This window comes from Mobula birostris, chromosome 3, assembly GCF_030028105.1.
Source record: "Mobula birostris isolate sMobBir1 chromosome 3, sMobBir1.hap1, whole genome shotgun sequence".
Classification (NCBI taxonomy): domain Eukaryota; kingdom Metazoa; phylum Chordata; class Chondrichthyes; order Myliobatiformes; family Myliobatidae; genus Mobula; species Mobula birostris.
In genome coordinates this window covers 221,968,343-221,992,793 of record NC_092372.1, presented here as the reverse complement: position 1 = coordinate 221,992,793, position 24,451 = coordinate 221,968,343, and the positions used below count along the sequence as shown (strand labels likewise).

Here is a 24,451-nt window from a genome sequence, read left to right as displayed (position 1 = left end):
TCCCCCTGCAGTCAATAATCTCTTCTTTGAGCTGACATTGAGTGAGAGGTTGTTGTTATGGCACCCCTCAACCAGATTTCCAGCCTCCTTCCTATTGTCACCACTTCTGATTCGGCCAACAACAGTGGTGTCATCAGAAAACTTGAGTATGGCATTGGAGCTGTGCTTAGCTTCAGAGTCCTAAATATAAAACGAGTAGAGCAGGGGACTTGGTACACAACATTGTGCTGTACCTGTGCTGTTCTGTAGGAGATGTTGTATCAGTCTGAACTAACTCGGGTCTGCAAGTGAGGAAATCAAGGCTCCAGTTGCACAGTCCGCCAGAGAAAGCAGGATCTCCCAGTGGCCACACATTTTAATTCCACATCCCATTCCCATTCTGACATGTCTATCCACGGCCTCCTCTACTGTAAAGATGAAGCCACACTCAGGTTGGAGGAACAATACCTTATATTCCGTCTGGGTAGCCTCCAACCTGATGGCATGAACACTGACTTCTCTAACTTCCGCTAATGCCCCACCTCCCCCTCGTACCCCATCCGTTATTTATTTATATGCACACATTCTTTCTCTCTCTCTCCCTTTTCTCCCTCTGTCCCTCTGAATATACCCCTTGCCCATCCTCTGGTTCCCTCCCCACCCCTTGTCTTTCTTCCCGGACCTCCTGTCCCATGATCGTCTCGTATCCCTTTTGCCAATCACCTGTCCAGCTCTTGGCTCTATCCCTCCCCTTCCTGTCTTCTCCTATCATTTTGGATCTCCCCCTCCCCCTCCAACTTTCAAATCCCTTACTCGCTCTTCCTTCAGTTAGTCCTGACGAAGGTTCTCGGCCTGAAACGTCGACTGCACCTCTTCCTAGAGATGCTGCCTGGCCTGCTGCGTTCACCAGCAACTTTGATGTGTGTTGCTTGAATTTCCAGCATCTGCAGAATTCCTGTTGTTCCAGTTGCACAAGGAGGTTTTGAGGCCTGGGCCTTGGAGTACATTGATTAGTTTTGATGGATACTTGTGTTGAATGCAGAGTTGTAGTCAAAGAAGAGCATCCTGATGTGTGAATCTTCCCTGTCCAGCTGGGTGAAGAGCCAATGAAATGGCATCTGATGTTGACCTGTTGTGATGGAAGACAGAGTGGAGTGGATTCAAGTCATCCTCAGACAGGTTGGTTTCTGACAAACTTCTCAAAGCACTTAATCACAGGGGATGTCCATAGGTGCCACTGGACGACAGTCATTGTGACAGATCAGCATGTTCTTCTTGAGCAGCAATAGGACTGAAGCATGACAGAAGCAGCTGGGTACTTCAGAAGCCAGATGTTGAAGATGTTTTAAGAAGGGAAGCAGGGCATGGACCAGTAGAAGGTGGGAAAATCATCAGAAATTCTGAGGGACAAGAATCAAATCGGGATGATGCACGGCAGATCATATCTCACAAATTTTCTGAGGAGGTGATCAAGAAAGCAGGACAGTTTACCTGGACAGTGCATTCGACTAGGTCCTGCATAGTCGGCTAGTTTGGAACGTCATGTGCCATAAAGCAGTAAAAGTTTGTGGAACAAATGCTTTCTGCGGCAATTTGTTGTGCTTTGAACGCGTTGACGTAAAGATCAGCTACAACATGCTACAGTTCTGATGCATTCCATTACAGTATCTGACGCAACCAAGGATTCCCTGTCACTACCCTTTTAAATAGCTATTTGTGGGACCCACCGTGGCACAGAGTACGCAGGCGCGTTCAAGTACTGCCGTTGCTACTCAGGTGCTTCCCTCAGCAACGGAAGATGTCGCAACCAAACATTATGGCTGACGTCAAATATGATTGTCATTTTTATGACCAATAAAAAAAGAAAGTATGCTATACGTGTCTTGCTTTGCCCATTCAGCGATCCGCACTGTGAAAAGGGGCGGGACTTTGTCGAGCAAGTTCGTAGGACTTGGGAGAGCGAGAGGTTGGCGCAGTTTTGGCATTGGCGATTTGAATGAAGAGGGAAGACGCCGTTTAACCGTCCTGGACCCCGGCGATGGACAACGGTAGCGTGGAGGAGACGGCCGCCGCCCTGGTCAGGGAATATCTGAGCCGCAAGGTATAGGCAATGGCGCAGCTGAGAGGGAGGCGGTGGGGGGAAGGGGACTGGGGTCTGGGCTGAAGTGGTGGGAGAGAAGAGGGCAGAGCGTTTGGGCCCTGGAGAGGGGTCTGGAGGCGGCAGTGTTGGGGTAGAAAGAGGAGAGGAGGGTGAAGGGGAGGGAATGAACGGGGGGTAGGGTAGAACATGGAAGAGGGATGGGATAGGACGGAGAGATGGGATAAGATGGGGAGAGAGGGAGGGAGGGATGTGATAGGATGGGGAGGGAGAGAGGGATGGGATAGGATGCAGAAGGGAGAGGGAGGGATGGGATTGGATGGGGGAGGGTTGGGATAGGATGGGGAGGGAGAGGGAGGATTGGGATAGGATGGGGAGGGAGAGGGAGGGATGGGATAGGATGGGGAGGGAGAGGGAGGGATGGGATAGGATGCAGAAGGGAGAGGAAGGGATGGAATAGGACGTGGAGAGTGGGGGAGAGAGGGATGGGATAGGACGTGGAGAGTGGGGGAGAGAGTGATGGGATAGGACGTGGAGAGTGGGGGAGAGAGTGATGGGATAGGACGTGGAGAGTGGGGGAGAGGGATGGGATAGGACGTGGAGAGTGGGGGAGAGAGGGATGGGATAGGACGTGGAGAGTGGGGGAGAGAGTGATGGGATAGGACGTGGAGAGTGGGGGAGAGAGTGATGGGATAGGACGTGGAGAGTGGGGGAGAGGGATGGGATAGGATGTGGAGAGTGGGGGAGAGAGGGATGGGATAGGACGGGGAGAGTGGGGGAGGGAGGGATGGGATAGGACGGGGAGAGTGGGGGAGGGAGGGATGTGATAGGACGGGGAGAGTGGGGGAGGGAGGGATGTGATAGGATGGGGAGAGTGGGAGAGGGAGGGATGTGATAGGATGGGGAGAGTGGGAGAGGGATGTGATAGGATGGGGAGAGTGGGAGAGGGAGGGATGGGATAGGACAGAGTGGGGGAGGGATGGGATAGGACGGGGAGAGTGGGGGAGGGATAGGATAGGACGGGGAGAGTGGGGGAGGGAGGGATGTGATAGGACGGGGAGAGTGGGGGAGGGAGGGATGTGGTAGGACGGGGAGAGTGTGGGAGGGAGAAATGGGATAGGATGGGGAGAGTGTGGGAGGGATGGGATAGGACAGAGAGTGAGGGAGGGATGGGATAGGATGGAGAGTGGAGGAGGGAGAGGGGTGGGATAGGACAGTGAGGGAAGGATGGGATAGGATGGGGAGAGTGCGGGGGAGGGGTTGGATAGGACAGGGAGTGAGGGAGGGATGGGATAGGTTGGGGAAGGAGGGATGGGATAGGACGGGGAGAGAGGGATGGGATAGGACGTGGAGAGTGGGGGAGAGAGGGATGGGATAGGACGTGGAGAGGGGGGTGAAGGAATAGTATGGGGAGAGGGGAGTAGGAGGGGTCTGGGGTGTGGGTACCGCAGGAGGGGAGGGTGGGATGAGGGAGAAAAAGGAGGGGAGGAGATGGGTGAGAGTGTAGGTGGGGCCCTAGATAGGTACTGCAGGAGTCTGGTGGAGGCTGTTGGAGGAATGGCAGTGGGAGGTGTGGAGAGGCTGGTGCTAATGGGGTTGGTACTGTGTCAGAAGGAGAAGGGGACAGGGCCAGGGGATGGTGAGCCGGAGACAGCTGTGGAAGAGGAATTGGAAGGGATGGCTGTCGGAGAGAGGTGGGCAGAGCAGATGGGTGCTGTGGGGGTGGGGAAGGAGAAATGGGCAGCTGGGTCAGTAGTTGGGTTTGAGGGTTTTATGGGAATGGTATTTGGGGTGGTAAAGGGATTCTAGGTAGTTGAGGATTCAGGGTAGGATATTTGGCGGTGGTGAAGTGCTATGAGGAACAGTGAGAAGAACGAGTATCGGGTGGTGATGTGACGAGGGCGAAGGAGTGGGAGGGTTTGGGATATTTGAGAGGGTAGGTTGTTTGGTGATGGGGCGAAGGGGTAGGGGTTAGGGTTGAGTGAGTTCAGGGTAGGTTGTCTGCCTGTGGGGTGAAGGGGTACAGGGGTTTCAGGGAATTTAGGGCAGCGGTGGTGGGAAGTAAAGGGGATTCCAGGGTGGGGGTAGGAGAGAGGAAAGGGGATTCTAGGAGGTGTGGGCTGTTGAGGCGTTAGGCTGTTCTGGAAGGGGTTGAGAGCAGAATGTGTTTTATGGGGATTGGTGGGTGAAGGGAGAGTTGTTTCTATGGGTGGTAGAGGTCATGTGAGAGGTTAGGGAGTGAGGAGGGGTCCCAGGAAGAGAGGAGAGAGGTGTTGGGGCTGAGTTAGAGATTAGGGCTGTGTACGTGTTCCAGGGAGATGGTGGGGATAGGGACGTAGAGAAAGTGGGAAAACTTAGGTGGGACTCGTGTGGGATTGGGATATTGGTAAGGTGGCAGAGGTCAGGTTTCGATTACAGGACAGGAACAGATTGTCTGGGTTAAAAATCGACTAATTGGATAGGGGTGGGCAATGTGAGTGATTGTTGTGGAATCAGTGTCTGGCACGGCATGAGAGAACTTTCCAATTATTGAGGGACGAAGGTCCCAGTTCTTGCGGACAAATCATTGAATGTTAATATGAAAGACAAATGAACTTTATTCCAAGCTATTAAAATATTAGCACAAATTTCTCTTATTAGATGGGATGTGCTCTGAAAATTGTTCTGGTCTGCTCTTCCTACTGAAGGAAGATTAGAAGAAGCATAATGATGGTTCTATTTAATTTACAGGGCAGGGAACTGTTTTAATGAGAATCAGAGCAGAATCAGGTTTAATATCACTGGCATGTGTCCTGAAATTTGTTTTGTGGCAGCAGTACATAGTAAAAAAAAACTATAAATTACTTTAAGAAATATAGATATAAAATCAATTAATTAGTGCAAAAAGCACAATAAAAAATTGAGGTAGCATTCAGGGTTCATTGTCCATTCTGAAATCTGATGGCGGAGGGAACGAAACTGTTCTTGAAACATTGAGTGTGTGTCTTCAGGCTCCTGTGCCACCTCCTTGATGGTAGCAATGAGGTAAGGGTATGTCCTGGGTAGTAGGAATCCTTCATGATGGATGCTGCCTTCTTGAGGCATTGCCCCTTGAAGATGGTCTTGACACTGGCGAGGATATTGCCTATGACGGAACTGGCTGAACTTGCAACTTTCTGCAGCTTTTTCCAATCCTGTGCCGTAGCCCCTCCATACTAGTTGCTGATGAAACAGTTATAATGGTCTCCATGATACATCTGTAGAAATCTGCAAGTCTTTGGTGACATACCAAGGAGAGGTGTATGCAGTAGTAAGGGATGGGACAGTAAATGGTGATTAAATATAAGGAGTGTTGATATGTCAGAGAATTCGGGGCAGCATGGAATGCGTTATTCCTAAGTGGGGTTATCAGGCCATTGAGGTATGCATTGGACTACAGATGAAGGTGCAGGGTTGATATGGAGATAAATATAATAAATAAATCAAGAAGAGGAATTCAAAAGTAAGAAGACGTAAGAGATGTCAAACAAAAGAAGGGAACCATAGTGAGGAATATAGTAGAGCTACTAGGACTTGATGTTTCAATCCCTATGGTAAATTGGCACTCTCGATGTTGGCAGTGGATTTGGAGTGGTGACAAGGAGGGAGGGTAGATACGTCATCGGGGTCATCAGGTTGGCACCCTCCTTCTTTGAAGTTTCGTTGATAAGCCCACGACGTCTCCAGAGGGCTCAGCGGTGCTACCTGGCGTCCCAGATACACCCCCCCCCCTCAGTTCCATACCCTCCTGTCTTCATCTTGCAGCCCAGTTGTTGTCTTTCCTTTTAATCCAAATCCAATTGCTGCTTTCTTCTGCTGCATTTGACAAGGACCTGATTGCTTGCTGGAGGGAGCGACCCCTCACCCCCATCTTCTTCAATAGACTGGTCGGAGATGTAGCAACGAATCCCCTGCATCCCACTTCTACAGGGAAAATCTTGGTCTTCCAGCCATTCTGGGCAGCTTCAGTTGCCAGTTCAGAGTACTTGGTCTTTTTCCTCTCATAAGCTGCTTCGACACCATCTTCCCATGATACTGTCAATTCCACAACATTTATTTGGATGATTGGTGATGGCATGGGAAGAATAACAAGCAAAGGACAGTTATGCCAATTGATTAAATTCTTCTTAAGGTCATCACCGCTACTGGGGCATAGGCCACCGACAGAAGCTCACCAGAGTCCAGTCTTTCAGGTGTAGCCCATTGAATATTCTTCTGCCAGGGGTGAGGTCTTTGGAGCTTCTGTTATGTCTCTGTAGTGTTGGGTTATTAGGGATGGGGTTGCCAACCCTCCTTCCACAGCTGGCCTTGGGACCGTCCATGGCGGAGTTCTGAAGAAATTCTAGTTGGGTGGGGTGGTGGGGGGGAGGGAAAGAAGAAAAGCAATTGATATGACATTCATTGTTATGTATTGTTCCAGTTACTAGACTGTTATAGGAGGAGAGGATGAGGCAAGTGAAAAGGGAGGAAATATAATGAGTAAACTGGGAAAACATTAAAACCCATTGCTAACACCTTTTTGTAGATTTGTGGAGAAGATGAGTGGAAGTAAATTTGCCTGTCTTTAAGGCAGAAGTGAGAGTCAAACATTGGGGAGCAATGAGCAAAATAGTTTTTTGCTTTCATAACCAAAGGCTGAAAGAACGCACTGTTACCCAATGAGAGGCAAAACAAGGAAATTGAAATTGATTAGGACTGGCTCTTCATAATGTGTTCAGTCAACTATACAATATTGGCAATGGGCAAAAGATGACTGGACAAGCTGCCATCTTCACCCACATTCTGTGAATGAATTGAAAAGAATAAGAGCTGATCCCAGCAACGACTTTACCCTGAAGAGAGTGAATGGGTGGATATTGGACATCAGGGTAGCCTTGTGTGAAGAAGCAGACTGCTGAATCTTGGCTAAGTTACTTTCTTTGTAATGTACCTTAACACTGCATGGTAGCACAAACCTTTTGAAATCTAGTCGATGTGTGCAGTCAGAAAACAAAACAATAATGAGTTCAGTTTGTGGAGGGGCTTGGATCTTGAGGGCAGGTGCAAGGTACTGATTTTAAAGTTCTCATTTCTATTTTCAATCCCCCCAGGATCCTCTGACCTTCCTGTATTGGTAATCTATAAGCTTCAAGAAGTGTTCCAAATTTGGCTTCATGATTATTCTCAAATTTATTTGCCACAACATTGTTTGTACCTTTGACTGTCAAAGTCATGGGGTCCTTCCCCAAATCAAGTCAAAACAAATTCAAGTTCATGTTTAATTGCCATTCAATCATACACATGAATACAGCCGAACGAAACGGCGTCTTCCTGGGCCAGGGTGCTAAACACAGTACCAACGGTCACATACGGTACATATAGTTACAATAGCTGAAAAACATATTGACAAAAAGAAATATATATAGTCACCTTTGTATTGCTTCTCATGAAAATATTGGGTAAACCTTATCACTTTGGTCTAGCATTTCGTTTGTCCTCGATCTCTTAGTATGTTATGTGATCAGTTTTTGCTTGACATTTCTCCTTTAGGTCCAGTAATTGCCCTTTCTCGGTAAGTTTTCCTGAGTTACGGATACTTGGAGATGGAGGTTGTTGATTTTGCTTGAACTTGACAAGTGTAAGACAAAAACGGAGGTGTGGTGTAATCATTATAATTTGAGGTAGGTATAGTGAAATTATTTCCTAGAATGGAGACTTCTGTCATCTGGAGTACATGTTCTTACTGTAATTTAGTTGGAAAATTGGCAAGTATTTTTTTTAACAGAAAGCTGTTGGAAGTTTAGAATCCTCTGCTTGCAAAAGATTGTGGATCCTGGTGGCTAATTGGAGATTTCAAGACTGATGCTGACACAACAAAGTCAAAGTATATATATGTCACTATATAACAGGAATTCTGCAGATGCTGGAAATTCAAGCAACACACATAAAAGTTGCTGGTGAACGCAGCAGGCCAGGCAGCATCTCTAGGAAGAGGTGCAGTCGACATTTCAGGCCGAGACCCTTCGTCAGGACTAACTGTTCAAATCCCTTACTCACTCTTCCTTCAGTTAGTCCTGACGAAGGGTCTCGGCCTGAAACGTCGACTGCACCTCTTCCTAGAGATGCTGCCTGGCCTGCTGCGTTCACCAGCAACTTTTATATGTCACTATATGCTACCTTGAGATTAGTTTTCTTGCAAGCATTTACAGAAAAACATGCAATAGAATTTATGAAAACCATACATAAGCAAAGACTGACAAACGTTTTAGGTGTATGGTGTGTGGTACTGATCGAGTTCCCTTTACAACTGGTAACAGTTGAAGGGGCTGAATTGTCTTCTTCCTGGATTAACATATGCTTGAACAAAGTAAAATAGATTTTCACCACAGCAACTATATCACTGCATTGAGTGAGGAATGGAAGTATTTGTGGGTACCCATCTGATAGATTGACCACTACGCTATTGTAGGTAAGGATTTAAAAGAGATAAATTGTAATGAGAGTAAACCTGGGAAATATAATGGCAGATTTATCTTTCAGAAAACAAATTAACCAAGAGTTATTAATCATAGCAAGCAAGTCTTGATATTACTCATTTTCGCTGTTGGAAGAGGTGATTAGAAAAGCTGACGAAACCCAACAGGTTCCACTTGTGGTTGCTGTATTGATGGTCTCGGCTTTGAACTGAAATGTGTGCCTATGATTTCTCTTTATTGTGAGATTGCTGTCTCAAAACTCGGGAATTAATTGAGCAGCAAGCACCAAGGTGGGTAAAAATTTTGCTTATTGGCTATTCACTGACAGACAAGGCTTGATGTGTATTCTGTAAACAACATTGGCCATATACTGGGAATGTAAATGAGTTTCATGGAAAATCGGACTGAATTGCTAGACAATTCCCTTGCATCCTGGATTATTTATGAACATTTGTCCTTAATCAGACAGGGTAATTAGCTGGGGTTAATGTTCTGGTCAAGGCAAAGAGGTATCTATTTCCAGTAAAAATCTGTAGGAGCATACATTTCCTAAAATATTGATTTTTAAAATTCGAGCTATCCTGTGCAATAAATAAATGATTTGACATACTCAGTCACTATAAGTAAATGGTTCTGTATTTAAATCAATATGTGGGACTGGCACATAGGAACTGCTTAAGGAATATGAGCAGCTGGGCCCAGCTTCAAAATAAAATAGGAAAATCTCTGGACTACTACCTGAGCTATATGCAAACAGGCATAAGATTAAGACCTTAAGACTTAGGAGCAGAATCAGGCCATTTGGCCCATTGAGTCTGCGCACATCAATGCCACCATCTTTATAACATAAATCTATTTTGCCCATGATAAATCGATTGTACTTCAAATCCAAAAGACCTGTAGGATCACACAGCCTGGTCTGCTTGTACCTATCTAGTAATGGCATCAGTACTCTCTAGCCTCCAGTGTAAGAGATGAGAATTGTATGTGTTGCTTAGATTGATTTGGGAAAAATTAGTCTTGATTATTAGGACATTGGGGGGGGGGGTGGTGGAAGAGATAGACTTTACTTGAAGTGAGCAGGAATCAGTGTCCAAGGAAATTGACTAATTAGGAATAGTAGGTGGCTGGGTACATTTGTAAAGTTTAAGAGAATGGGAAAAAGCAGTAGTGTGCAATTAGGAAAAAGGTGTAGGATAACTGAAGTCTTTCAGGAAGAGTCAGTGAATAGAAACCCACTAGAATACTGCCATGTAGGGTTAGAGCAGGGAAAATGGTAGAGTCAGAGCGAAAAGCTCTTCATCTGAATGTAGGTAAAATTCATTACAGGAACTTAATGTCACAAATAGAAGTAAATGATACAGTATAAAACCATTAGAGATATATGGTTGCATAGTGACCAGTTGCTGGAAATTTAAAAGAGACAGGTAGTCTCTAATAAATAGTGTAAAGGCAGAAGAGAGGAAGGATCTCGGCCTGAAAATCTAGTAGAATCAATTTGATTCAAGTGAAGAAGGGTCAGAAAATGCTGATGGAGGTATCTATTGGTCCCCCAAATAATCCTGGTAAGGCAGTGTATAATGCATACCTGAAATTCTGTCCTTACTCATGACTGTGTGGCTAGGCAAAGCTCCAATGCCATCTGTAAACTGGCCAATGATACCACTATCATTGTGGGCAGAATCTCAGATGGTAAAAAGGAGGCATACAAGGGTGAGATAGATTGGTTGGTTGAGTGCTGTTGGAACAACAACCTCACACTCTGTCAGCAAGGCCAAGGAATTGATTGTAGAGTACAGGAAGGGCAACACTGATCTTCATTGAGGGGTGGAAAGGGTGTGCAACTTCAAGTTCCTGGGCTTTAATATCTCAGAGGACCTGTCCTGGACCCAACATTATTGATGCAGTCATGAAGAAGGCAGAATAGCAGCTCTACTTCAGTAGGAGTTTCAGATTTTGTATGTCACCAAAGATTCTCTATGGATTTCTACAATTTTTGCAGATGTATAGAATATTCTGACTGATTGCATCAGTCTAGTATGGAGTCTCCAATGCACAAGATTGCAAGAGACTGCAGAGGATTGTTGACATAGCCATTTCCATTACATGTGCAACCCTGCTTGCCATCGAAGACATCTTGTAAAGGCAGTTCCTTAAGAATATGGCATGGTGATCCTCACCATCCAGGACATTTATTTATTTAGAGATAAAGCACGGAATAGGCCCTTTTGGCCCTTCAAGCTATACCACCAGTGGATTCAATTTACTTCTGAGGTAGGATATGTTTCATCACCTGTCAAAGCACTTCATTACAGTGGATGTAAGTGCTACTGGACAATGGTCATTGAGACAGGTTACCACATTCTCCTTGGGTACTGGTATAACTAAAGCCTACTTAAAGCAGGTAGGTACTTCAGACTACCAAAGGAAGACGTTAAAGATATCAGTAACCACTCCAGCCAATTGATTAGCACAGGTCTTTAGGTACCCCATCTGGGCCAGATGCCTTCTGTGGATTCACCCTCCTGAAGGATGCTCTTATGTTGGCCTCAGACTGAAATGACAGGGTTATTGGGGGCTGTGGGAGTTCGTGGAAGTGCCTGTCTGTTTTGACAGCCAAAGTAAGCTTGAAAGAGATTGAGCTCATCTAAGAGCAAAACCTAGCTGACACATATTCTGCTTGGTTTTACTTTGTAGGAGGTGATAGCATTCAAGCCCTGTCACAGCTGTCGAGCATCCTTCTGTGATTCAGCTTTGACATGGAATTGCCACTTTGCATATGAGATGGCTTTCCGGAGATCATACCTGGACCTCTTGTACTTACCTTGATTAACAGATCTGAATCTCATAGATCTAGCCCTCAGCAGATTGTGGATCTCTTGGTTCATCTGGGGCTTCTGCTTGGTGAAGACTGAATTTGTTGGGGGACACTTATCCATGAGTCTGTTTCAAGTTAAATCAATTGAAATGGGGGATAGCAGAGCTTTGCTTCAAGATGAGCTCAATGCCTTCTATGCTCATTTTGACCACCAGAACATGGAGGAACCATTGTGCATCCCCACATCTCCTGATGCTAGGTTGGTGCTAGTATCTGCACATGACATGCCGGCTGCCTTCAAGAGGGTGAATCCAAGGAAAGTATCTGGTCTGGATGGAGTACCAAGCCGAGTACTGAAGACCTGTGCTGACTAATTGGTTGGTGTGTTTATGGATAACTTCAACCTCTCGTTCTGGCAGCGTGTGGTACCCACCTGCTTCAAGCAGATTTCAATCATGCCAGCACCCAAGAAGAGTGTGGTAACCTACCTCAATGACTATTGCCCAGTGATGCTTACATCCACAGTGATGAAAGTGTTTTGAATCAGAATCAGGTTTATTATCACTGACATGTGTTGTGAAATCTGTTAACTTAGCAGCAGCAGTTCAATGCAATACATAATGTAGAAGAAGAAGAAGAAATGTCCATTTAGGAATCGTATGGCAGATTGTCTGGGTGGTGTCATAATAACAAACTCAATGTCAACAAGATCAAGGAGCTAATTGTAGACATCAGGGGAGGGAATCTAGAGGTCCATAAGCCAGTCCTCATCAGAGGATTGGAGGTGGAGAGGGTTAAATTCCTGGGTGTCACCATCTCAGAGGATCTGTCTCAGACCCATCGTATGAATGTAATTGCAAAGAAAGCACAACAGTGACTCTATTTCCTTAGAAGGCTGTGGAGGTTTGGCATGGCATCAAAAACCTTGACAAACTTCCCTGGATGTGTAGTGGAAAGTGAATTGACTGGCTGCATTATGATCTGATATGGGAACACCAATGCCCTTGAACAGAAAATCCTGCAAAATATAGTGGATTCAGCCCAGTGGCTATATTTCATTGGGAGTTTGGGGAGATTTGGTGTGTCATCTAAAACACCCAAATTTCTGCAGATGTACCATCACTGTCTCATATGGGGGAGGGGCAAAAGCTACTTAGAGTTGTAAAATTAGCCAGCTCCGTCATGGGTAGTAGCTTCCATAGCATCCAAGACATCTTCAAGGAGTGGTGCCTCAGAAAGGTGGGGTCCACACCCACCCAGGATATGCCCTCTTCTCATTGTTGTCATCAGGACGGAGGTACATGTAAATATGTGTGTACATAAATGTCTGTGTATATGTATTTACTGTAATTCATTTTTTTAATGTATCATGTATTGCATTGTACTGCTGCCACAAAGTTAACAAATTTCATGACATATGCCAATCATATTGAACTTGATTCTGGTTCAGTACATAATGGGTAAAGGCCGTCCAACCTTTGAGCATTTCTACATGAAACTGTGTTGTAGGAAAGTAGCATCTAACATCAAAGCTTCTCATCACCCAGTCCTTGCTCTTTTCTCACTGCTGTTATCAGGCAGAAGGCCTCAGGACTTGCAGCATCAAGTCAATTATAACCCATAAGATATGGGAGCAGAATTAAGCCATTTGGCCCATTGAGTCTGCTCTGCTATTTCATCTTGGCTGATCAAATTTTCCTCTCGGCCCCAATCTCCTGCTTTCTTCCCATATCCCTTCATGCTCTGACCAACCTATTAACCTTTGCCTTAAATATACATAAGACTTGGCCTGCACAGCTACCTGTGGCAAAGAATTCCACAGACTTACCACTCTCTGGTAAAGAAATTCCTTCTCATCTCCATTTGAAAAGGACGCCCCTCTATTCTGAGGCTGTGTCCTCTGGTCTTAGACTCCCCCACTGTAGGAAACATCCTTTCCACATCCACTCTATCAAGGCCTTTCACCATTCGATAGGTTTCAATAAGGTCACCCCTCATTCTTCTGAATTCTAGTGAATACAGGCCCAGATCCATCAAACACTCTTCATATGACAAGCCACTCAATCCTGGAATCATTTTCGTAAACCTCCTTTGAACCCCCTCTAGCTTCAGCACATCCTTTCTAAGATAAGAGGCCCCAAACTGCTCATAATACTCCAAACGAGACCTCACCAGTTCTTTATAAAGTCTTAACATTACATCCTTGATTTTGTATTCAATTCCTCTTGAAATGAATGCTAGCATTGCATTTGCCTTCCTCACCATAGACTCAACCTGCAAATCAACCTTTAGGAAATCCTGCATAAGGATTCCCAAGTCCTTTTGCACCTGTTTTTCATATTTTCTCTCCATTTAGAAAATAGTCTTCCCTTTCATTTTTTTCTACCAAAGTGCATGACCATACACTTCCCGACACAGTATTCTATCATGCACTTTTTTGCCATTTCTCCTAATCTGTCCTTCTGTAGCCTCTCTACTTCCTTAAAACTACCTGCCCCTTCACCAGTCTTCATTTTGTCTCCAAATTTTGCAACAAAGCCATCAATTCCATCATCCAAATCATTGACATATAATGTGAAAAAGACTTGGTCCCAACACAGACCCCTGTGGAACACCACTGGTCACTGGCAGCCAGCCGGAAAAGGTTCCCTTTATTCCCACTGTTTACCTCCTGCCAATCAGTTACTGCTTTATCAATCTAGAATGTTTCCTGTAACACCATGGGCTCTTAGCTTGTTAAGCAGCCTTGTGTGGCACCACCTGAAAATCCTAGCCAGTCATAATCCTCCTTTGAACCCTCTCCAGTTTCAGTACATCTTTCTAAGATAAAGGATCCAACCCTGTGTCAGCTCTTTCTAATGATTTGATTTCATTTTTTTTTTTTACCAACAGCAACGCCGCCCCCACTGCCTTCCTGCCTGTACTTTCAATACAATGTGTATCCTTGGACATTAAGCTCGCAGCTATAACCTTCTTTCAAGCCATGATTCAGTGATGCCTACAACATCACACCTACCAATCTGCAACTGTGCTTCAAGTTCATTTACCTTGTTCTGTATATTGTACGCATTCAAATATAACCCCTTCAGTCCTGTATTCACCCCTATTGATTTTGTCCACCTTTTATGTTGTAACTCATCCTGTTGATTGCAATTTTGCCCTATCAACAACCTGTCCTCACTACAACGTTGCCCCTGTTATAAAGCAGCTACATCATTATCAGCACTGTTTTCTGCCTTTCCTATGATACTTGTTGCATTGAAATATCTGCAGTTCAGGACACTAGTTGCACCATGCTCGATTCTTTGATTTGTAATTTTGTCTGAGGTCTTACCAACATCTGTCTCCACAGCTTCTCCACTAACTGTTCTAGCACTCTGGTTCCCGTCCCCCTACAATTATAGTTTAAACCCCACCATACAGTATTAACGAACCTTCCCACGAGGATATTAGTTTCCCTCCAGTTCAGGTGCAAACTCTCCTTTCTGTACGGGTTCCACCTTCCCTGGAAGAGAGCCCAATGATCCAAGAATATTATACCACCTTAGCCATTAACTCCTTAGCCACGTATTAAACTGTATAATCTTCAGAGTTGTGGCCTCAGTAGCATTTGACACTGGTAGCAATCCTGTGATTACAACCCTAGAGGTCTGTGGTGCCCTTTAACTTGACACCTAACTCCCTGAATTCTTTATGCAGAACCTTGTCACTCGTCCTACCCACGTCATTGGTATCTACATGAATCATGACTTCTGGCTGTTCACCCACCCACTTAAGAATTCTGAGGATTTGATTCGAGGTATCCCTGGACCCTGGCACCCAGGAGACAACATACCATCCAGGAATCTTGTTCTCGCCCACAGAAGCTCCTGTCCTTTACCCCTAACTACAAATCCCTTGCTACTTCTCCACTCTTCCCTTCTGAATCACAGAGGCAGACTCGGTGCCAGAGACCCGGCCACTATGACTTTTCCTTTGTTAGGTCAGCCCCATCCAAAGTGGTATACCTGTTATTGAGTGGGATAGCTGTAGGCATACTCTGCACTGGCTCCTTGACCATTTTCCCTTTCCTGGCTGTCACCCAGTCTGTGTCCTGCACCTTGGGTGTAACTACCTCTCCATATGTCCTGTCTATCACATCCTCAGCCTCCCAAATGATCCGGGGTTCATCCAGTTCCAGCTCCAACTCCTTAACATGAATTGTTAGAAGCTGCAGCTGGATACACTTCTTGCAGTTGTAGTTATACCCCTGAACTATCAGGCTGTTGAACAATAGATAATTACACTCATCTATTGAGATTTTCCCAGAATGAATGTTCTCACTTTAAGGACTCTCTATTTTGTTGCTTCATGCCCTCATTATTTACTTCAATTTATTTCTATTTGCATTTGGGCAGTTTGTTCTTTTCTATGCTGTTGCTCTTTCATTGATCCTGTTAACAGGTCCTATTCTATTGATTTGCTGAGCATACCTGCAGGAAAAAGAATCTCATGCTTGTATCTGGTGACATGTATATACTGAGATAATAAATGTTGCTTTGGACTTTATGAAGTCTGTGACAACTGTGATGTATTCATTCAGATCCTCTGAGTCCTTGAATATGGTGCAGTCCACTGACCCGATGTAATCCTGTAGAAGCTTTTCTGCTTCTGGCAACCACCTCATTTTCCTTGCTTCTGGTGCCTTACTCTTTAGCTCTCTCTGTGTAGGTAGGGAGAGGACAGTCAGTTGATACTGAAATGTGGTCTAGGGATGGAATTGTCAGCATATCTGATTGTAGGGTAATAGTGGTCGAATATATTGGGACCCCTGGTGCTGTAGGTGATATGGTGGTGGTAATTGTTTAGAGATTTCTTCAAGGAAGCCTGAATTAAATTGGGGTAGGCTGTTTCTGGTATGTTAATTGTGGTACTCAAAAATACATCGAGTGCTTTCTTATCCTCTGCCTTTGGTGGCACGAAAACTGCAGTCAGGATCATGGAGAAGAACCCCGGTTAAGTAGAACAGATGGCACTGAATTGTTAGATGTTTCAGGTCAGGAGACGAGTACGACAAGACCACTATGTTCAAGGACCATGAAGGGTTTATTGTAAAACATAGACATCGACCTCCTGCTTTCTCCGAATCAGCAGCTTGGTTCGTCTGTGAATTGAGAATACTTCAGGCCAAACCACCATATCTGGAAAGAATATGTGAACGTCGGCTTTAAATATGTGCCAGTGAATTCCACAGATTCACCACCCTGTAGCTAAAGCAATTCCTTTTCATCTCTGTTCCAAAGGATTGTCCTTCTATTTTGAGGTTGTGCCCTCTATTCTTAGACTCGCCCACTCTAGGAAGCATCCGCTCCGCATTCGCTGTATCTAGGCCTTTTAATATTCAATTAATTTTCAATGAGAACCCAACCCCCCCACCCCATTCTTCTGAACTCCAGTGAGTAATGGCCAAGAGCCATAAAATGCGTTTCGTATGTTAACTCTTTCCTTCCTGGGTCATTCTTGTTCACCTTCTCAGGACCCTTTCCAATGTCAGCACATCTTTTCTTAAACAAGAGAAAATCTGCAGATGCTGGAAATCAAAGTAATACATACAAAATGCTTGAGGAACTCAGCAAGCCAGGCAGCATCTATGGAAAAGAGTAAACAGTTGATGTTTTGGACCAAGGCCCTTCATCAGGACTGGAAAAAAGAGGTGAGAGGTCAGAGTGAGAAGGTGGGTGGGAAAGGAGGAAGAGGTACAAAGTATTAGGTGAATAAAGAGCTGGATAGATGACTGGTGAAAAAGTTAAAGGGCTGGAGAAGGGGGAATCTGATGGGCGAGGCCAGAAGGCCATAGAAGAAAGGGAACGAGGAGGAGCACCAGAGGGAGGTGATGGACAGGTAAGGAGATGAGGTGAATGGTGAAGGACAGATGGTGGCTGTTACCAGAAATTCAAGAAATTGACGTTCATGCCATTTGTTTGGAGACTACCCTGACGGAATATAAGATGTTGCTCCTCCATCCTGAGTGTAGCCAAATAGCGGCAGTAGAGGAGACCGTGGACTGACATGTTGGAATGAGAAATAGAATTGAAATGGGTGGCCACTGAAAGATCCTGATTTTTCTGGCAAATGGAGGGTAGGTGCTTGGCAAAGGGGTCTCCCAATCTATATCAAGTCTCACTGATACACAGGAGGCCACACCAGGAGCACCAGAAACTTACCCCTGATATCCCCTCTGTACCTACTTCCAAGCATCTTAAAACTGTCCTCTTATGTTAGCCATTTCAGCCCTGGGAAGAAGCCTCTGACTATTCACACGATCAATGCCTGTCATCATCTTACACATCTCTATCAGTGTCACCTCACCTAGAAGGACTGTTTGGGGCCCTGAATGGTAGTGAAGGAGGAGATATAGGTGTGGCACTTGTTCTGCTTGCAAGTATAAGTGCCAGGAGGGAGATCAATGAGGAGGGATGAGCGGACAAGGGAGTTGCATAGGGAGCCATCCCTGTGGAAAGTGGTGGGAGTGGAGTAGGGAAAGATGTGCTTGGTGGTAAGATCCCATTGCAGATGGAAGAAATTAACAGAGAATTATGTGCTAGACGTGGAGGCTGGTGGGGTGGTACGTGAGAACCTCATCCATGGTTAGGCAGCGGGAGGATGGGTTGAGGATGGTGTGGAATGGAATAGATGAATAGATGAGGTGAGGGCAGTGTTGATGGTGGAGGAAGGAAAGCCCCTTTCTTTGTAGAAGGGGGACATCTCCTTTGTTCTGGAATGAAAAGCCTTATCCTGAGAGCAGATGCAATGGAGACAGAGGAATTGAGAGAAGGGGATGGCACTTTTACAAACAACAGGGTGAGAAGAGGTGTAGTCCAGGTATCTGAGAGTCGGTGGGTTTATAATAGACATCAGTAGATAAGTTGTCACCAGAGATAGAGACAGAGACTTCGAGAAAGGGGATGGAGGTGTCGGAAATGGACCAGGTAAATTTGAGGGCAGTGTGGAAGTTGGAGGTAAAGTAAATGAAGTCTACGAGCTCAGCATGGGTACAGGAAGCAGCACCAATGCAGTCATCGATGTAGCATAGGAAAAGTTAAGTGATACTGGTTTAGGCTTGGAATTTAGACTGTTCCACATAGCTGACAAAAAGGCAGGCATATCTGAGACCCATGCGAGCACCCACGACTGTACCTTTTGTTTGAAGGAAGTGGGAGGAGCCAAAGGAAAAATTATTGAGGGTGAGGACCAGTTCCACCACTGGAGAAGAGTGGTGATGGAGGAGAACTGGTTGGGCCTGGTGCGCAGAGAGAAGTGCGTTCCTGATGGGGGATGGAGGTATATAGGTGTAGCCCCCTGGTAAGCCTTAGGGTCGCTCCACTCACTGTCGTCTAGCGGAAACAGTCCTCGGCTCTGCCAAACTGGGTAATTAAGTTTGTGTGGATGCTGTGTGATGTACCCCACCCCGCCCCGCCAAATAACAGACAATACACCATATATGATTAAATGAATTACAGTTTATAGATATTACTGGAACTATATAATTAATCGAGATAAAATATAAAAGGAAAATAAAAGGTGCCACACTTATCAAAGTTCAATCTCTTTGTGCACAAACAGTTGGAGCTCTAGTAACGATCCTGTCTTCACCATTCGATCCCCTCTGACCACCTCGACCTGCCGCCTAGGACCAACCACGGTGGTCGACCAGACGCTCCACACGAGTCTGTCTCCGTCTCCTCTCCTTGCCGAAAACCCTGGACCTCGGACTCCTGCTTGGGGTCCGACCCCGTTAGCCAGCTCACAGCACCTTGTCCATTTTCTCTCTCCATTGCGCCTTCTCAAAAATCCACTCATCACAATAATTTAGACACACTAGAAAGAATAACATGGACACCCATTGGTTCATTCGCTCTCTTATCAACAATATAACCCAAACAAGCTGCTAGCGAGAGAACTTTCTCAGCATTTAACATAACAAAGAAGACACTTTAATTATAACATAACAAAGAAGCCATTTTAATTAGCCTACGCAGTAACATAAAAGAAGAAACCCCTTACATAGGGACTGGACTTCCATCATGAAAATGACACAATCAAGGCCAGGGAACTTGAAATCATTGAAAAGATCAAGAATGTGTGAAATGTCACATATGTAGGTATGGAGTGACTGAACTGGGGGGGAAAGAACAGAGTCAAAGTATGCAGATATAAGTTTGGTGAGGCAGGAACAAGCAGAAACCAATGGGTCTACCTGAACTGGCAGGTTTTTGGATCTTGAGAAGGAGGTTGAAAAAGGCAGTGCAGGATAAGGGAACTATGAGGGTGGTGGCAGTGGATGGGAGATCCTCAGTTAGTGATGGTGTTCGTGAAAATGGCCTTGTGCACCTTAGTGGGTCCTGTTCAAGGAGTAAGTAAGAGGACGTGTCTGAGAGTTGTCGCCAGGCCTCAGCAAGGTAGCGGTCTGTCTGCCAGACTACTACAACACCCGCTTTATCTGCAGGTTGGATGCTGGGGTTAGGATTAGTGCAGAGAGAGCAGACAGTGTGATCAGAAAGAGTGAGGTTAAAATTGGAGAGAGGAGTAGTAAAGTCGAGACGGTTGATGTCTTGTCGGCAGTTGGTAATAGAGCAATCTAGAGCAGGCAGAAGACCAGAGCAGCATGTCCAGGAAAAGGAGGAGGGTTGAAGACAGAAGAAGGGGTCATCGGTGGGGGCTGGAGAATCCTTGTCAAAGAATTCTGCACGGAGCGGCAGAAGGAGAGGTCAATATCATGGTGGGCACAGAAACTCACTGAGGTGTGGGTGCAGGGAACAAAGGTGAGCCCTTACTGAGTACTTTTCTTAGATAAGAGGCCCAACATCTTATTGAAACACAAACTTTTGAGGCTTGTTGGGGTAGATGTGGAGCCTCAATGTTTGAGGTGACTGAAACCAGGGGTCATAGTCTCAAAATAAGTGATTAACTATTCACAACAGAAGTAAGAAGAAAAGACTGATATTTTCAGATGCTAAATTTATCAAGGGACTGTTGGATTAGACTATATAATTATTATTTTCCTTGTAGTTTAACTTTCTTCTGCTTGTTTGTATTTTTATATAATCTCCAGCAGGATATTGGGTTTGTGTTTAAGGGTGGCCCTGAGGTAAAAAAATCACCGTTGATCTTTTTATACACTGTATGTCACCTTGCCCCTCCATTCTCTGTCCTGATGCAGGGTTTCAACCTGAAATATGTACAGTTCTTTCCCTCCCACAGATGTTGCTTGACCCGTTGAATGCTTCTAGCAGAACGTTGCTCCAGATTTCAGCACCGGCAGTTTCTTGTGCCTCCTCACCATTGTTGGTAATGGATTCCCAAACAGGCACAAGGGCAATGTGACCTGCTATTTATATTTATAATCCTTTGTGGTTCTTTCAGAAGCAATGTTCAGTAGATAATAGAAATCTTAAAGAGAAGTGAACACTGGAAGTATTCAGCAAATGTATGGAGAGTCACTTGGTAATAGAAGGTCAGATGCAGGTCATTGACTTGGGTCATCATCTCTTTTTCTCCCTCAACATAGATTTGCCTGACCTGAATACTTTCTGATGTTTTGAAATACCTTTCGTGTTTATTTTCCTGAGCATGTAGACACTTGGTGTAGTTTCAGGAAATAGGCTTACAACCAGATGTTGTTCAATTGTATAGCATTCCTTGAAGAATGGTGAGGATAGTTCTGGACATGGTAGTACAGACTCAGTAGAAATAAGCTTCCATTTGGTGAGAATAAGGTCATACTCTGAGGTTCTGATGATGTTAGGCTTTTAATATGTGCAGAGTATTGACCTTAGATGGTAATATTGGATCAGTGGCTGAGAGTATAAAAACAAACTAGGTGTGAAATAGGAAGGAATTATATTCCAATTAAGCTATAACTTTGAGGAACAGAATGATAATGTTATAGTAGAAGGTCATTTGGCCTATCAAATCAATTCTGTTTTTCTGTTGAGCAACATAGTCATTTCCATTATTCTGCTCTATCCATGTAAAGAAAAAAAAAAGACCTTTTTATTCATGCTTTAATGCAGATTCTTGATTTTTACAGTGTTGAGATGTGCCAATATGCTTTTAAACATTAAAGACACGAAGTATCTGACTCATAGTGGATAGAAAAGAGCCAAAAGAGAAGAAGGAAGTTGGAATTATCTACAAGAGAAAAATTATACAACAAACCAATGGAGCCAGTGGCTGACAAGTCCTCTGAATTGAATTGACTTTATTACTTACATTCTTCAGATACATGTGGAGTAAAAATCTTTACGTTACGTCTCCATCTTAATGTGCATTTTGTAGTAATTTGTAATAAATAGTATGTACAACGGGACAGTCAATCTAGCATGGAAATACAATTGTATCACTGTGAATTAATCAGTTGAATGTTCTGGAGGAAGAAGCTGTCCCAGAGCCTATCAGTCCTAGCTCTTATGTTGCGGTACCGTTTCCCAGATGGTAGTAGCTGGAACAGTTTGTGTTTGGGGTGACTCATGTCCTCATTGATCCTTCAGGCCCTTTTTATGCACCTGTCTTTGTAAATATCCTGAATAGTGGGAAGTTCACATCAACAGATGCGCTGGGTTATCCGTACCACTCTCTGCAGAGTCCTGCGATTGAGGGAAGTACAGTTCCCCTACCAGGTAGTGATGCAGCCAGTCAAGATGCTCTCAATTGTGCCCCTATAGAAAGTCCTTAGGATTTGGGGACACATACCAAACTTCTTCAACTGTCTGAGGTGAAAGAGATGCTATTGTACTTTCTTTCACCACACAGCCGGTATGTACGGACCATGTGAGATCCTCGGTGATGTGTACGCCGAGGAATCTAAAGGTGTTCACCCTCTCAACCCTAAGTCCATTGATGTCAATAGGGATTGGCCTGTCTCTGTTCCTCCTGTAATCCACAACCAGCTCCTGTATTTTTGCAACATTGAGGGAGAGGTTGTTTTCTTGACTCCACTGTGTCAGGGTGATGATTTCTTATTTGTAGGCTGCCTCATTATTATTTGAGATAAGGCCAATCAATGTACTATCATCAGCAAATTTAATTAGCAGATTGGAGTTGTGGGTGGCGGCACAGTCATGGGTATACAGAGAATAAAGAGGGCTTAGGACACAGCCCTGAGGGGCAAGGGTGATGAACCCCACTCTTACCACCTGCCAGCAACCTGACAGGAAGTCCAGGATTAAGCTGCACATGGCAGGGTGAAGGCTGAGGTCTCTGAGCTTCTTGTCAAGCCTGGAGGGTATTATGGTGTTGAATGCTGAACTGTAGTCCAAGAACAGCATTCTCACATAAGCATCCTTCTCCAGATGTGTAAGGATGGTGTGTAGAGCTGCCGCTATTGTGTCATCTGCCAATCGGTTGTGTCAGTAGGCGAACTGTAGGGGGTCCAGTGCGGGTGGTAGCAAACTGCAGGTGTAGTCCTTGACCAGCCTCTCAAAGCATTTGCTTATTATTGAGGTGAGTGCGACAGGATACCAGTCGTTCAGACATGTTACCTTGGTCTTTGTAGGTACAAGGACAATGGTGGATGTTTTGGAGTAAGAAGGCACTCTACACTGGAAGAGGGAGAGATTAAAAATGTCTGTAAACACACCTGCTAGTTGTGTTGCGCACAACTTGAGTACCTGCCCTGGGATGCCAACTGGTCCCGCAGCCTTTCGACTGTCCCCTCATTGGAAACACCTGCGTACTTCAGCCTCAGGGATGACCAAGGAGCAGGTCGCTTCGGCAGCTCTTCTCAGGGGCTTGGTGTTGGTGATATTGAACCAAGCGTAAAAAAAAAAGATTTAGCTCATCTGGGAGAGAAGCAGTGATGTTGGCAGCATCACTGTGCTTAGCTCTGAAGTGTGTGATGGTGTGCAGACCTTGCCATAAGCTGTGTGTGTTGTTGGAGAGTTGTGTCTGGACCTTGTCCCTGTATTGTTGTTTCAGTGCCTTGATGACTTTGTGTAGATTGTAGCTGCATTTCTTGACCTCCTGCTGACTACCAGCTATGTAAGCTGTGTCTCGCACGGTAATTGCTGCTTGCATGGAACTGTTGATCCAGGTTTCTGATTTGGATAGACCCTAACTGATTTCTGGGGGACAATATCCTTGCTGTACTTCTGGATGAAGCTCGTGACCCCATCCTTGTACTCAGAGACATCCTCATCACGAAAGACATTCCAGTGGACATCATCAAAGCAGTCCTGTCGCATTGAGACAGATTGGTTGGACCAACAGTGGACAGTTTTAACTATGGATGCCTCTTGTTATAGCTTCTGCCTGTACATTGGCAGATGCAAGCTGGAGAAGTGATCCGACTTTCCAAATGGCGGGTGGAGGAGCACTTTGTAAGCATTGCGGAAGGGAGAGTAGCGGTGATTGAGTATGCTATCTTTCCATGTGCACAGCTGGATGTGCTGACAACTGTTTGGAGAGACTTTAGACAGTGACGCTCTATTAGTCTCTGGCAAGGATGAAGGCAGGCAGCCTCCCTCCCTGGGTATTAAAGTGGCTTTTCCCTTCTATTAAGATTACATAGAATATGAGGAAGTTCCAGAGGATTTTGAAAACTAAATGTAAAATTGTGGTGCAAGGAAGGTCTCCAGGCCAGTTAGTGTAACTATTGGTGAGAAAATGTTGGAATTCAGTAATTGGTTTATTATTGTCACATGTACTGAGATCAGTGAAGAGCTTGCCTTGATTACTATTTATACAGATTAAATCAGTGCATACAGTGCATTAAGGTAGTACAAGGTAAAGCAGTAGTAATGCAGAATTTACCCAATTTCCCACGGGATCAATAAAGTATATCTCTATCTATCTATCTAGAATAAAGAGAGAGAGAGAGAGAACACACACATCATGTAAAAAAAATAAAAACAAGCAACAGCATTGAGAAGGAAAGTGTATTTTTAAAATTTATTCATTGATGGCATTGCCAGCTAAGCCAGCATTTATTGCCCATCCCGAGTTGCCCTTGAGAAGGTGGTGAGGAGCTGCCTTCTTGAACCGCTGCAGTCCTGAGGTGTAGAAACATAGAAAATACGTGCAGGAGTAGGCCATTTGGCCCTTCGA

The 24,451-nt window shown here is 45.0% G+C and overlaps 1 protein-coding gene across 1 annotated transcript in view; it reads left to right on the top strand.

The window, feature by feature from the left end:
- Positions 1 to 1,909: 1,909 nt before the first annotated feature.
- The window catches only part of mindy4 (MINDY lysine 48 deubiquitinase 4), a 280,604-nt gene continuing 258,062 nt past the window's right edge, over positions 1,910 to 24,451 (top strand). Inside the window, exon 1 of the mRNA XM_072254193.1 lies at positions 1,910 to 2,080. Coding sequence (XP_072110294.1) covers positions 2,018 to 2,080 — 63 coding nt within the window. The 5' untranslated portion in view covers positions 1,910 to 2,017. The remainder of the gene's footprint in view (positions 2,081 to 24,451) is intronic.